Source organism: Notolabrus celidotus, chromosome 20 (genome assembly GCF_009762535.1).
Source record: "Notolabrus celidotus isolate fNotCel1 chromosome 20, fNotCel1.pri, whole genome shotgun sequence".
Taxonomy (NCBI): Eukaryota; Metazoa; Chordata; class Actinopteri; order Labriformes; family Labridae; genus Notolabrus; species Notolabrus celidotus.
In genome coordinates this window covers 7691882-7707573 of record NC_048291.1, presented here as the reverse complement: position 1 = coordinate 7707573, position 15692 = coordinate 7691882, and the positions used below count along the sequence as shown (strand labels likewise).

The window sequence follows — 15692 nt, the reverse complement described above, 5'->3', positions numbered from 1 at the left end:
ATAAAGGTAAAAATTCCCCCAAAAAATATATTTAAAATAAAAACAATATCTAAAAACATTAAAATGAAAGAAAATAACACTGAAAATGTCAAAGCAGGAAATGAAATAGATGCATGAGCTGGAATTTTCTCAAATCAAAAGCAAGAGAGAACATGTGAGGAACAAACTACAACAAGAGGAGTGACATGATGTCAAGCAAAAATGTACTTAAACTCTCTTCTATTGAGGAAGCTGTAATAAAGCATTCAACGGAACAGATTGGTCTTCATTTTAAAACAAAGATAACATGTAAACATCAAGTTAACATTAGATCAGCTTATTATTGCTATGATGAGTGCACAGGATAGCAGTTCATATTTATTAAGCTGGGAAAACTGGAGACATCCGAAACAGCACCAAAAAGAGGTCAGGTCCAGCTTAAAATTTAAACGTTGCAATTTATCTTTTAAATATGGTTAATAATGATTCGCAATCCATACAGTGAGTTATTGCTGTTTTTATGGAACCTTACAATGAGGAGTTTCAAAAACAGAGCTCAACATTATTGTTATTATTATTATTATTATTATTATTATTATGCACTTTCTTGAAGTTGTGAAATTGGAAGCAGGAAGAAAACACTGAGCTGAGAGATCCAAAGTCGCTGCAGGGTGAGTGAAGCACTGTGCAGAGGATCTTAAATTGGAGCATTAATACCTACCTCACTGTATTGTTTTTATTGTTTCACTGCTTATTGTAATTTATCAAATGAGTAGTAATGATCTACACCAGGGGTTCCCAAACTTTTCAGCCCGCGACCCCCATGATATAGATGCCAAAGACTTGGGACCCCCACTGTCCCTCTAAGTGATTTAATGTGGCTTCATTTATCTGGTCTGCAGAAAATTAACCTCCCTAAATGAGCATGTGGTTGTGTTTTCTGTGCCTTTATAAATTAACCTACTGCTACTGATGCTTTTGATAATTAACTGTTCACTAACCCTAAACTTAGGAGTCATCTGGCAAAAAGAAGGGCAGAAAACTCATAAAAAAAAATATTTTCAAGGTTAGCTACTATTTTTGTCAATATTTTTTACTATAATGGGTAAAATGTACTGTTTTTAGATGAATTGAAAAAACCAAAACACATTCTGGAAGACATCTCACGACCCCCAATTTGTGTCTTGCGACCCCCCAGGGGGTCCTGACCCCCACTTTGGAAACCCCTGATCTCCACTATGTTTTTGACAAAGTGTGAAGATAAAATCTCCAAACATTACTTTAAATAGAGGGTACACAGTGACCAAGCAAGTTCAGTGACAGGATTTAGTTAAATTTAAATGCTCAGTAAAATTAAAGATATGGTTGTTCAAAAGTAAAACCAAGAACATCAAAACTTGTGTACGTTTTTATCTGATGTTTCCACTACAACAAACAGCAGGAAAACTGAGGGAGGACCACCCACCTTCCTGATGACTGGTACAACATGTAAATATTGACGGCCTTTTACTGCCACCTACTGAAGGAAATTAGAAACACCTCTGTTGGTTTATTCTGATAAAAGTCTTAAATCTAAAAGTAAATGTTAAGGTTGTTCAGTTTTCAGTGCTTTCATTCTGTTTGTCTGATTTTCCAGCCTTGCTCATACATGTATATTAATGCTTCCATCTCTCTTCAGGGTGTCAGCTTGAAGAGCACAATGTGACGATGAATAATTCAGGCCTGACAAGGGTTACACATTGTACACCAGGAGAGTAGCTGTTAAATATGGAGGTAGTTGAGATTCATCTAGCTGCAGTTTGGACCCTTTATCTGCAGCTTTTCTGCTTCATTGACTGTTTTTTGTCTCCTTTGTCAATCCTCTCCAAGGCAAACAATAGCCCAAGCTAAACATGTCTGAGTGAAAGAAAGTTCAAGTGAAAGAAGTTTGCACTCAGCTCCTTCTCTGTTTTTTTTTTATTGTCTGGAATGTCATACGCTGATCTGCCTGTTGGGTCATGAGGCCACTCTTCCTCTCATGTTATGAAGTAAATCTCCACGTTTAATAATATACTTCACTAAATGTTTACATCTGCAAACCAGTCAACAGGAAGGTTCAGATTATTTTAAAGAGAAGCATTACATGTGACAATCTCCTAAAGCAGATCTTTATCAGACCTTTTGAGATAATCTTTCTTGCTTCTTTTTCTCATCAACATTTTTGCATCAAATGTTTTCAGAAATAATTTATTGTATCTTCCAGGTTGTTTCAGTGAAAACAACATTTGGAGATGTTCCTCACTTGTTCTGCGTTGCAAGAAGATTTTGCAGCTCTGCTCATCTTTTTTGCAGAGGCATAGTCTGAACAGGGAAACCTGAGCTCCTCCTGCTCTCAATCATGTGACCGCAAGCTCCTGTCATGAAGGTAATCCATTTTCTGACCTTCTCTTCTTGTTCTTTGCAATATTTTTCTATACTTTGAATTTTAGAAGATGCATACAGACAAATTTAGCAGTGCAACAGTACAGAGAACACACATTGGCCACAAAAACTTAAGTTCTCACCAGATCCCTGATACATGACATACAGTTTACATTACAGTCAAGATAATCCTCATCATTTTTAGTTATTTAAATCCAATGAAAACCCATTGAGAGAGAACTCTCATTTGCGATGGTACCGAGGTACGGACAAATAATCAGAGCACATACAAATAATCTAACAGTAAGAAAAGAAGAGAACAAAAAACAAACACATAAATAATTAGAGAAGGATATGGTGATGCAAGGGCACAAGTTTGACAATAAAATACATAAAAACAGTCGCTTAAACAGTCAGGGTCTCAGTATTGAAGCAAAAACAATTAAAATCAATAAGATCAGAATGTCATTGTTCAGGCCTTCCACCATGAGGTTCTGGGCTCCATGAGAAAATATCACACAGGCCCCCATTACTCCTCTGCTGCAAATATTCTGATACTTTTAAGGACCCTGTCAGTCATCGGCTTTAACTTTCCTCCACCCTTACAGCGCTTGTCATAGACATTGCAGGGGCGTGTCCAGAGGTGTGGCCCCTTAAAAGCTGATTGGCCATCCGAGTTCCCAACCCAGACACCCTGGAAGTTGATTGGCAATTTGCCTTGCTAGAGGCGGGACTTGTGTTGAAATAAACTATTTGGGTAGTGTGGCAACAAGCTGCTAGTTGTTCTCTTACATAAAAATGTAGCACCTTTTCACTTGTTGGTATTCTAAATTGTATAAAAATACTTTGCACATCCATTTGGGGAAATAGGTACATAGATGAGATTGGCCCCAGCTAAAATTAAAGGCAACACTTCTGCATACTTGCTTGCAATTTTTTAAGTTCTTTTAATTGCAACTTTAGAGAAACATCTTTTTTTCAGTGCTTAAAGAGTTAAGCTAAGACCATGTTGCCTCTCTGTTGTGATACTTTTTAAAGTTAAAAACTATGCACAAAAATGTAACATCATTAACAACATAATATGTTAATGTTGGTAGTTAAAGTAGATCTGATCATTGAAAACAGAGATTATATTAATTTGTGTATGTATGAACGCATACCTACTTCAAGCCACTCCTGCATAACTCAGTGCTCTGGCTGGGCCACCCCAGTCCAAAAAATCTGGACACACCCTTGAGACCATACCCATGCATGTGTGGAGAACACTCAATAAGTTATGATAACAGTGGATGGTGACATAGCGTGCAAAATCTGAAACATATAGGCATAAAACATTGAATTCAGGAGCTCAGAAAATATAGAAAAGAAAAACCAAAGATGATCAAATTAAAGAATAGAAACACTATTGAATGAATTATAATGTGTCTCTTAGGTCTGCAAAATGCCAACAAAAAATACAGTAGGTTATCATCATCCCCTTTGAATCTATATTCTAAAGAGTCCAAACAAAGTGTCGTGAGATCACAAGTTTCTTAACTTTTGTTTTAGGTGTTTTTTTGTGGAATATCAAAAAACAGCAACCTCTTTTGACTACTGACTATAAATAGGTTCTGCTGCCTCGTACTTTAAGCAGTTTGAAAAAATTTCCTAGATTTGTTCTCAGAAAGTGCTGTGAAGGACATCATGAAAGTCCACTGCAGTTGTTTATTAATGTATAAGATAATTATTGTAAAAGAAACCTTCCTGCAGACTCGTCTGTCATGGTTGTTTCAGTTGTCTGAGGCACATTACCAGATGATTACTTTTTCAAGAGTGGAAATGTTGACTCAGTTTCCTGCGGTGTGAACCAGCATGTGTCACATCTAGTTCTCATATTTTGACCCCCATCAGACGAGGATATGACCGGCAGCACAGATGTGAGCTGAAAACATGAGCACAACTTTAAATTGGAAAGATGAATTTTCATTGCCAGTTTAAAAACAAGCTTTTCTTCAGCTATGCCTGTTTTAGATACCTACATCCATCAGGTAGGATGTGTTATCCATAAACATGAGGCACCCCCTTAAAGCAGGAAAATAATGTCAGTGAGTTTTTTTTAAGGTCTTCTTGTTTATCATTTCTGCTGTTTGTTTGGTTTATGATGCTTTTATTTCATTTTCCGAGAGTGCATTGTCATTATTATTAAATTTAGAACCAGGCTCTGTTGCTCACTGAGATCAAGCAGGCGTAAAGGTAAAGCTACGACTTCCCGTTTGAACTTTCAAAATAAAACTACTAATAAAGATTTGACTGAAAGACAGGGCTGAAGATGCCATTAAGAAGTATGCTTTTAGTAATCTGTTAAATGACAGGAAGGATATTTGAGCAAAAAGAGAAGAAACTAGAATATAGAAACAACAGCCAAAATGAGGTTGAAGTTTTTTGGTGTTAAATAATCACTTAAGAAATTGGATCAGAATCATTTCAGTCATTTCAGATTTATTTTATGATCTGGCACTTTTAAAGATTCTGATGTTGCCTCAGATTTAAGTCGGTTTGATATATTACCATTAAATTCATGAAGTGGAAGATGTATTTAAGGCCGTGATAGAGTAAGAGAGCAAAATATTAGTAACATGCAACATTAGATTATACATTTTAATACAATAGGAGTACACCTCATTTAAGTTGGGGGAAACATATGACAAAGAGTCCAAACTGAAGCAACTGACGCTGAAATATTCTAATTTTTGGTATCCAGTAGATCAAGCTTCAGAAACACTACATACTTAATTTTCATAATGCAAATGATTGTACGCTTGTGGTTTGGTAACCCAGCATATTGTTTCAGATTTTTCAAAAATTAAAGTATCCAAAACCAAAACAAGTGAACTTTAGGTTTCCTGACCAAGACTGTAAAAATCCTCGGCCAAATATAAGTGTACATTTATTTAGATAAGATCAAGCCTACCACTTGGCATAAGTAAACTAACCTAGTCATCCTGAATAATATATTTGATATTTAACCATTGATTGTCATTTTGAATCACATTTTGAGCATTTTTGATAATGTAACGTTGTTAAACTCATGTTGATTTTTTAAAATGAATTCCATCCATCCATCTCCTTCCGCTTATCCAGGTCTGGGTCGCGGGGGCAGCAGTCTCAGCAGGGAAGCCCAGATACTCCTCTACCCGGCCATTTCCACCAGCTCTTCTGGGAGGATACCGAGGCGTTCCCAGGCCAGCTGAGATATAATCTCGCCAGCGTGTCCTGGGTCTTCCCCGTGGCCTCCTCCCAGATGGACACGCCCGAAACACCTCCCCATGGAGACGTCTGGGAGGCATCCTGACCAGATGCCCGAACCACCTCATCTGGCTCCTCTCAATCCGGAGGAGCAGCGGCTCTACTTTGAGCCTCTCCCGGATGTCTGAGCTCCTGACCCCATCTCTGAGGCTGAGCCCAGACACCCTGCGGAGAAAGCTCATTTCGGCTGCTGGTATTCGCGATCTTATTCTTTCTGTCACAACCCACAGCTCGTGATCATAGGTGAGGGTTGGAACGTAGATTGACCGGTAAATTGAGAGCTTGGCGTTCTGGCTCAGCTCTCTCTTCCCCACAACAGACCGGTACAGCGTCCGCATCACTGCGGACGCCACCTTGATCCCTCTCTCAATCTTGCGCTCCCTCTTCCCTTCACTCTTAAAATGAATTGTATATCCTAATATCAATTCTGCAATGAATTGACAAACACCATTGTAGCCTATGCTAGCGGTTTAGACAGAAACAAAAATAGAGGGAAAGTGAATGAATGGAAAACGTACTGAAGAGAGCAATACGTGATCTTCAGTTAAAACAATTCAGATTTGTCAAAAGTCTGTCTGGCGTTTGGATTTTAAAAAGTAATGAATGGTTTTATATCATCGTCTTGATATGTCATTGCTTTATTTTGAAAACGTGGCGTCGGTTTCCGGTGTCACGTGCCTGACTTGACGCAATGAATCCACTTGTTCAATGCAGACGTGTGACGTCAGCCAGATTCGGTCAGCTGGCTCCTCCATCTGAACAGCAGGGAGAGCCTCTCCCAAAGGGAGACATCACCATCACCGCCCGAGCCAGGCAGCAGCATCGGCAGCCCGCTGAAGGGAACACAACATGGAGGGAACGGTGTCATAGAGGCGGATCGGCAGAGTTAGATTATTTATTTACTTATTTATTCATTTATTTATTCACCCCTGCCTGTAATGGCCGGGGTCCATGGCTGCGGCTGCTAAGAGGCAGGTGCAGAATCATCGACGAAGGCATTTCGTTTCTCAGCATGGACTCACCCAGGGCCGATCCACAGGCCGGCCCACCCCACATCCAGCGCTACTCGGATCAGATGCTCTCTGCGGGAGGAGAGCAGTAGCTGGGCCGCGCCTGGAGGCAATACAACGGGCTGCTGGTGGAGGAGGAGGGGGCCCTTTTTACATCCAAATATCTGAGCCAGTTTTTTCAGTACCGAGCTCAAGGTTATGCGCCGTTGCACAAAACAGCCCGTCTGCGTTCAGTGAATCTGTGCTGCTGCAAAATGGCTTAAGTGTTTTCTTTATTTGAGCAAAGACTGTGATTGTTTCCCCTTTTTTCTGCCCTGGGCGCATCCAAACCGTGTGACAAACTCGCCTTACAAGGCCTTTAAAACAGTAATCACAACCCCTCATCTGGAAACAGAACCCGCTTCCAGCTGCCAAGATGATGGAGCTGCAGATAGACGAGGTGGTCTATCAGGACGACTACGGCTCTGGATCTGTGATGTCGGAGCGGGTCTCGGGTTTGGCCAACAGCATCTACCGGGAGTTTGAGCGTCTGATCCGCAGCTACGATGAGGAGGTGGTGAAGGAGCTGATGCCACTGGTGGTGAACGTCCTGGAGAACCTGGACGGGGTGCTGACAGAGAATCAGGAGCACGAAGTGGAGCTGGAGCTGCTGAAGGAGGACAACGAACAGCTCATCACCCAGTATGAGAGGGAGAAAGCGCTGCGCAAGCAGGCTGAGGAGGTGAGTGATCCCCCTGGTCTGTCCGGGCCCCCCACCCTCTTCAACACACCCTCTCCACGCTGCTTCCTCCACAGTCATGGTGCTCTGTGTAATCTGGCTCCATGTGACTCATGTTTAGGCCTGTGACATGATAGTGTCACGCTTGTTATTAAGCTTTACTGCGCTTTTGACACACCATCATCTCTGTTTCTGATCAACCAAATCAAAGTTTATCTTAATGATAAGACTCTTCATTCACTTCAGAACATTGATTTATATTTTTTAACTTCAGGTGAAAGGGAAGCAACATGTAAAGGCTTTATAAAATACCTCCTGCATCATACAGCACAACATAACTACACTTTGGACCAGTGGTGGACAAAGTACACAGCTTCATTACTTAAGTCAAAGTATAGATACTCCATGTCAAATATTACTCCAATACAAGTGAAAGTTGTTCTTTCAGATTATTACTTGAGTTAAAGTACTGAAATACTTGCTTTTAAAAATACTTAAGTTTCTAAAGTAATTCTTAAAAAATCTCAAAGCATTGTATTTTCACAGCGCGTAAGTGCAGTCAAGAATACATAAGAGTACATACAGTTACATCATGTTTATTTAGAAACCATTACTTGAAATCTCTAAAAGCTACACCATGTAATAAAAACAGCAACTGAGATTCTCCAAGCACAGACAACTTAGTTTGAAATGTTCATCTGGAATGAAACAAATGTTAGGTAGTTCAAAGCTCAGGTTGGACTGTGAATGTTTTATGTTTAGGCAGAGTGGGAAACAGAGAGAACACATTCAAACCATACGTATCATTCTTCATTTCAAAAAGCTCTAACACGCACTGAAGATATGTCCATAGGTGCTCAGGTGTAGAATTGTAGCCATCATTACCACCTCTAAATGAACTGCCTGATCTGAGTGAAATTTGCTCTGTTTACTCCACGTTCAACCGTGGAGACGCACGATATACAGGTATGACTAAACCACTGAGACAAACAGAACTACACAAACACAGTTTACTGTCTTAGGGATCAGGTTTCAGAAAAGAGAAGGAAATTCATGAGCTGACTTCATGAGCTGACTTCAAAGCAAAAGTAGTGAGTAACTAGAGCAGTGATAGAAATGTAGTAGAGTATAATTAAGAAGTATTCCTACAAAAAAGAATGCTCAAGTAAAGTACAGATACTCAAAAACTGTACTTAAGTACAGTACTCAAGTAAATTTATTCTGTTACGGTCCACCACTGTTTATAAGCTTTACTGTGCTTTGACACACGATCATCTCTGTTTCTGATCAAACAAATCAAAGTTTATCTTAATGATAAGACTCTTTATTCACTTCAGAACATGGATTTATCTATTTTAACTTCAAGGGAAAGGGAAGCAAAATGTAAAGGCTTTATAAAGTACCTCCAGCATCATACAGCACAACATAACTACGCTTGGGACACATGATACATCCATTACACAAACCAGTACAGCATCTATCTACACAATACAGTTTGTGTTTGTGTTGAGTGATTCTGTGGCAAAGGACACTAACTCCTGCCATAGCGTGCCTGTCTCCATGACCTGTACCTGTGACCAGACAGAAGCAGTGCAAAGAATGGGTTTACTGTGTCTGAGGTCATGTGTATAAAGGAATGTGTCTTCAGTTTCTGTATTGGCTGTAGCAGAGAAAATATGCATGTTACAAAGGATGTTTGTATTTATGCATCTACAGTAGACAGAGGTTAAACATTTACCACTCTACTTCATACAGCTAATGTTAGGTCAATATTGTCTCAGCAACAGAGATATAGATAACAGCATGTATGCTCTTTTTAATTTTACAACTACCGTTCATTATACTGTAATATTTACCTTATTAATACATCGTTACAAAGTGCAGAGTAAAGCAAAATTCAATAAAGTGTCAAGACAGAAGTATTGTCTTAGTAAAAATGGACCACTAAAGTTGAAACATATCTAGTTTAGTAATAAAACAATAGGATTATTTAGATTTGCACAGCGAACATGAGATAAAACGCATAAATACTGTGATCTTCAAAGATTACAAAGTTAAGGCCTGTCCGTTTCCTCCACAATCACAACTACAACCCTTTCCCTGACAATGCTTCCACATCTCAAAGGGCTCCAATCTAAAGAACTGACAATTATACAACAAACTTTACAATAAACAACAAGATTAAGCTTCATTTTAGCCCTGAGCTGAGCCTCATATTCAAATACATGAGCAGCTAGCATGCAAACATAAAGTGAGGACATGATAACGTATTCAGAATCTGTCAGCAACGCTCTGACAGATGATGGGATTAAACAGGACTCTCAGTGGGCGTTAACACTTGAAAACACAGCAAGAAACAGGAACACAAACAACAAAAGTGGACATCAATATGGAGCTATCACATTACCGGCTGAACTCCTCCTCCAGGAAATCTGCTTTCTGTTTTTCTTTTTTTTTCTCTGTGTTTCTCTCTGACCGGTGTCGTAGCCGCTGTGGGATCCAGCAGACATCATAAAGCAACTTTAATCCTCCTCCCATCCAAAGAGCCCTCAGAGTATCACAGTCAGTCCAGCTACTATCAGCTTAGCTCAGCTTTTAGTCCGTTTCATCATCTCTTCCCCCGCTGTGTTTCCTCCCCGTGTCGGTTATCTAGTTTGTATTTAGTGTAAGCTGTTAATTTAGAGAGGGCCGTCTGGTTCATGTTTAAATATCGGTGTTAGGCGGTTTAATCCTCTTCAAATGTCATGGAAGGAAAAAGTATAAAAAATGTGGTTGTAGTGTAACCAACAGAATCTGGAGGTAACAAAAGGTTTTGTTTGAAATGAGGACGCAGACAGGTCCAGATATTGTTTTGATTAGGTCTTAATATTAGTTCCCAAACTAAAAAGTCATGTATTTCTGTGCTAACTTAAAAGGAAAACACTGGAAACATCACCATGACTTTATGCATCAATGGAGTAATACATAACAGCTGGAGCTTAATTAACTAACATGTAAGTACGAAAACATTCTGTGAGGAACATTTAGTTTGTGTTGATTTTGGCGCCTCCTGTGGACAAAGGTAGATGTAACATCTTTGCTGATCTTGTCCTGTACATGTAGCTGTTTTGGACATGTCACTCATTGTTCTGAAAATGGGAAAAAGGACTTTTTTGTTCCTTTATTAGTTAGGACCAAGCAGCAACCTCCGGTCTAAAAATATGAGTCCAATGTGGAAGTGCTAAAAACTGCAGTCATCAAGGATCCGCTTGAGGCTGGCTCAGGAAGTACCAGAAACCAAATACACACCAATTCAAAATAAACAATCTTTACAGCAGAAATAAACATGTTTACAGCCTGGTACAAAAGACAAGTGTAGTCTGGATAGCTCATTTCTTGATCGGCACACACTGCACGGGGGGTGAACTTTATTCTAACGCTGCAATTTCAAAGATATTGAGATTATGAGTCTTCCATTGAGAGGCACAGCTGACTTGATTGACAGGCGGGAACACTGCAGCTGTTGGCTAGGAGGCTCAAAGCCCGCCTCTTTATCTCACAATCACTCAACAGCAGCAATATGGCTGCCGCCGCTGATTGGCCTCAAAACAGCACTTCAGAAACAGATGGGTGACGTCACGGATACTACGTCCATATTGTATACAGTCTATGAATAGGATGGCTGAAGAGGGACAGGAAATGTGGGGGACAGAGAGTGGGAGATGACATGCAGTTGAACCACCAGGCTAACGGCACCCCACGTCTGTTTCTTTAGCATCCTATTAATGATTTTATTGGTAGTAGTCTCTGTGATGTCACCCATTGGTTTCTGGAGAGATTTTTTGAAGCTCAACGATTGCAGGTTAAAATATTTGAAATTCTGACTTAGCCTAACTTTGGGTCAACCAAAGAACAGACAAAGAGGTGGAGTTGAAGTGGGCTTTTAGACTCCTGCTAATAAAATAATATTAGATAAATAACTAAACAAGAGAGGGAATACAAATATGAGAAGTCAACCTTAATAACAGTATCAGCTGCCATATTCATCACAAAGCAAACAATATGGCTGTTTTTGAAACCTCCTACTTTACATGCAGTATGTACTGATTTGGCAAAAATTCAGTTTGTAGCATGTAAACAAGCGCAAAACCTGCAGTATGCCAAAACATCCCTGATGTCATACTGATTCAGTAAAATTTCTCAGTATGCAGTGGACTAGTCTCCCTCGCGTACTGTTTCCCACAATGCACAGCGCTAATGATCTGCTTCTTCTTTTTTCCTTACTTGATGGAAGGCACTCAGTTTTTAGGTACAGTGAAAGTGAAGTAATAAATTCCATATAAACAAACCACTTCCTAACTGTTTAAATCATAAGTGATGCTACAGAAGCAGTGTCTCTATCAGTTTGGCTGTTTTTTACTTCCTCTTTCCGAAATCCAGTGACGCCTGACCCAGCATACTGCAGAACAGATCCAACAGAACAGTCATACTACATACTACCTTCAGACGCAGTATATAGTACGTACTGCATTCTTAGGTAGTATGTAGCAGATTCGAAAACAGCTTGTGTCTTCAGGAAGGAGTAGGGTGAAGTTTACACTAAAGTTTCATACTTCTTACTCTACTTTTTAATATCTATAACACAAATATTCACTCTGTAATACCGGGAGAAAATACATGTGTCACCTAAGTAATTTGACTAGTTCGGACTTTGGAATGATGCATTCACAGAGTTTGATTCTTTATTTTCTCAAGCTTTTAGGACTAACGTTTTGTGTTGTTAGAAAAAGAGGTCTTGTTGAATCTGTGCTCTAGTTACAGACTATAGTGACAGATTTGAATGGCACCAAAAACAGACAGTTCATTCTGAGTATACTAGAGGGGTGTGATGGGGGGATGGGACTGTTTGAGGGGAGGGGAATCATAGGAAATCAATATTGCACACTGAGGATGCCTTGTCTGGCACTGTAACCTGATTTCTGCTTATGAGGAGCAGACACAGAATAACAAAAGCAGAGAGAAAGAAATAGAGGGAGGGTTTGGGGAGTTAACGCGCAGGCCAGACGGTGGGAAGCAGGTGGAGGAAGATGAAGAGAAAAAGCAGCATGAGGGAGAGAATCTCAGAGCCTCAGGAAAAACATGAAGCAGCTTCTCTCTCAGGACACAGAGAGCAAAGGCTCAGATTACAAGGTTATTAGGCTCGAGCTGATGGTAAAAAAGCCACAGCTCCCTGCCTGCTCATGAGGCCGTCACAGATATCCAGGATGACAGTTTATTAACAAATCAAGCCTGTTTGAAAAATCTTCTGCTTACTGCTGTTGGTTCATGCTTTGAGGTGGGATGATAGCTCAAGATTGATCATCTCTGCCCCTGAGGAAGCTGTTCGCACATTGACCTGAAGCTTTAATACCAACTACAAATGTTTACAGGCCTCATATTCTGCTGCACACCTTTACTCTGATCCCATTCTCAGCCAGGGTTGCTCATGGTAGAGCTGCTCAGTGAAACACCACGTCATTGTTACTGCAACAAGAGCATTTGAAGTAAACACACCTCAAATGTCTGAATCTATTGCGATACATACAAAAAATATTGAACGAAAACAACAAAAACACGCTATCTCAGCAGGTGTACAGTGTACCTGTTGGATGGAGGTCTGGGTAGAATGTTCATGCTTTCAGAATGGTGTGAAACCATGAACATTATACCCAGACCTCCATCCAGGTTAGGTGAAACATAAAGCTAATATGCACTCTTTCATATTTGTTAGTTTTTCTCAACATCGAACTAAGTTGTTCCACACCATCTTTTTTTCTTCTCATCCTGCACGCCTAGTTCATGGTGTAAAAACTTGCAGTGTAACTACATAGCAGTCAGATGCACGCTAAACGCCACCAGTGCACTTTGATACCACACACTCTGCATGCTGAGGTCTATGTGTTGGATTTAAGTGCAAGTGGTGGATGTAGGATTGTGTGTGAAAGGCGTAACTGTGGAGCAGGATGGAGGATATTTTCACATGGAGCAGTGATATGATGCTTTGAAGGAAGAACTACTGCTCAAGTCAATGATGAAGAACGGTGTCAGGGCTTTGCACAGGTGATTTGACAAAAAGACAACTATTAGGGAGAGAAAACAGCACAGCTCTTATGTATTAACTCTCCTGTTATGTTTGATTCTCAGGAACAGCAATAATGTCAGAACCATAAAAGATTCAAATAAATGTTTTTAAATATCATTATTAACTCCATTACTAACCATTTAAATCAATATTTAATGCAACAGTGTTCTTTAATTCTCACAGATCATTGTTCAATGAGGATAACTCACTCGTTTTCATCAAAATTCTTGTTAAAACTTTTTTTAATGTACATCTGAAAGACCTTAATATACATACAATAGTTTTACATGACATATTTTTGTCTACTGTATTTTAAATTATGATATTATTTATATGAAGAGATGTTGATAAATTAAAACGAGACACTTCTTCTGTCTCATGCTGCCCAGATTTTGATGCTGTATTTAGCTGGTTTGGAAGGTATATATTGCCTAAAATGAAGGAACCTCTGAATGCAACTAGCCTTTCATCCACTGTGACATGTGGCCTGGGTTATAGAGTAGTGGAAGTTGGCTGACAGCTTGTCTCGATTTGATCCCAGCTCCTGCAGATATGTGAAATATGTTAAATGAACCATTTTCATTTTATATGTTGAGTAGGCTAATTAACTCAAGCAGAACCCAAAAATACTTTTAACATTTTTCTTAAGATTTTTAAACTTTAAAATGGGTCAAATTGACCACAACATAACAGGAGGGTTAAAGTTTCTAGTTTAAAGATTTAATTTTGGCTCGAGAAAACACGCCATGAGAGGCTTCACCTCAGCTGGACCATGATGACTGATTTACAGCTTTTATTGTTCCTGTTTGGACCTGAATTACTTTTCATCGTCTTCCTTTGTCTTATTTGCTTCTGACAAGAAAAAAACATGGATAAAGTCCAAATTTTGCGTTTGCTGCGAAATGCATGAAAAATTAAAATTTGACCTACAGAGTGTAACACATGAAAATTTCCCTATTTTTCTTTTGAAGCAAAAGCATGAAAAAAACATTCAATTTTGCTTCTGGCACAAAAAACATGCAACATTAAAATTTAAAAAAAGTGAAATTTGACCTAAAAAAAAACATGAAAACAAGGGAAAATGTTGCTTCTGACATGAAAAAAGTGGGGAAAAAATGTGGTCGAAATTTTATTTTTAGGTATGAAAGTATTAAAAAAGTTTTGGCCTCGTGGTTAAATCACACACTCCATGTACAAAATTTATAGTCCTCAAAGCAGCCTCTCGGATGTTTGCCATATTCTATTCAATTCAAAACCTTTATTTATTCTCAAAAAGACATTGAGGTTTCCCTCATTTCCAATGACAGGCACACTAGAAACAACAAACAAACTCACAATCATTCACACAACAATAAATTAATTAAATCAGATACAGTTTGAGGCAGTGTTCTGAGATCTAAGTCTTAAATTCTGCAAAAAAGGGAATTGATATCAACTTTAAAGTCTGTTGGAGGGTATTCCATGATTTAGGGGCATCAATGGAAAATGCCATCCTTTATGCTTTCTGCGGATGTCAACATTACATTTTTGAGGGATGGAGGATATCACTGTGTGTGCATGCATGCCTGCGTGCGTGCCTGTGTTCAGATTTCATATGATTTAAACCTAAACTTTGAGTTGTGTTGTATTGGTGTCAAAGGTCAGAGTTAAAAGCAGCATGGAGGCAGTTCATTGAGCTTGAATTTTGTTCAGAGACAAATTCTCCTTTGTTATGAAGTCTCATTGTTTTGGAAAGCATGTCTTTTTAAGTGAGCCAGCATGAAGAGTCACATTAATGTGAGACTTGATCTCCTCTGTAGAGTTTTTTAGACAGTCAGGAGCTTAAAGGAGCATTTGATTCATTTTGCAGTTACATGTCATTCTGCATGTGAGGCACAAATAGGGTTTGTTGTTCCCCACAGTTTTAGACCTCAGCAGTAGTGACAGACATGCTGTAAAAGCTGCCTGTTTGTTGTGGTGCATATCTGCAGCATGTTCGTGTTTGCATGGTCTGCCTGCATTCAGAGGATTACAGTATTAGGACTTTGTGGACTTTCTGGGCTGAAAAAAAGAACGTCATTGTGAACAGCTTTATGAAAAAACCCAAAGAGGCTGTGGCTGTGTGGAAGGGAAGTAGCTCTGTGTTTACAAATACTGGTTCCTAACTAACATAGTGTGTGTGTGTGTGTGTGTGTATGTGTGTGTGTGTGTGTGTGTGTGT

General features: G+C 39.4%; 1 protein-coding gene across 4 annotated transcripts in view; it reads left to right on the top strand.

The window, feature by feature from the left end:
• Nucleotides 1-5947: 5947 nt before the first annotated feature.
• mapk8ip3 (mitogen-activated protein kinase 8 interacting protein 3) overlaps nt 5948-15692 on the top strand; it is a 43393-nt gene continuing 33648 nt past the window's right edge. For 3 of the 4 annotated variants that reach the window (XM_034711959.1, XM_034711960.1, XM_034711958.1), the window contains exon 1: nt 5949-7395. In XM_034711959.1, coding sequence (XP_034567850.1) covers nt 7090-7395 — 306 coding nt within the window. In that variant the 5' untranslated portion in view covers nt 5949-7089. Of the gene's footprint in view, nt 7396-15692 lie in introns of all 4 variants that reach the window. The other variant, XM_034711961.1, reaches the window with a different exon arrangement.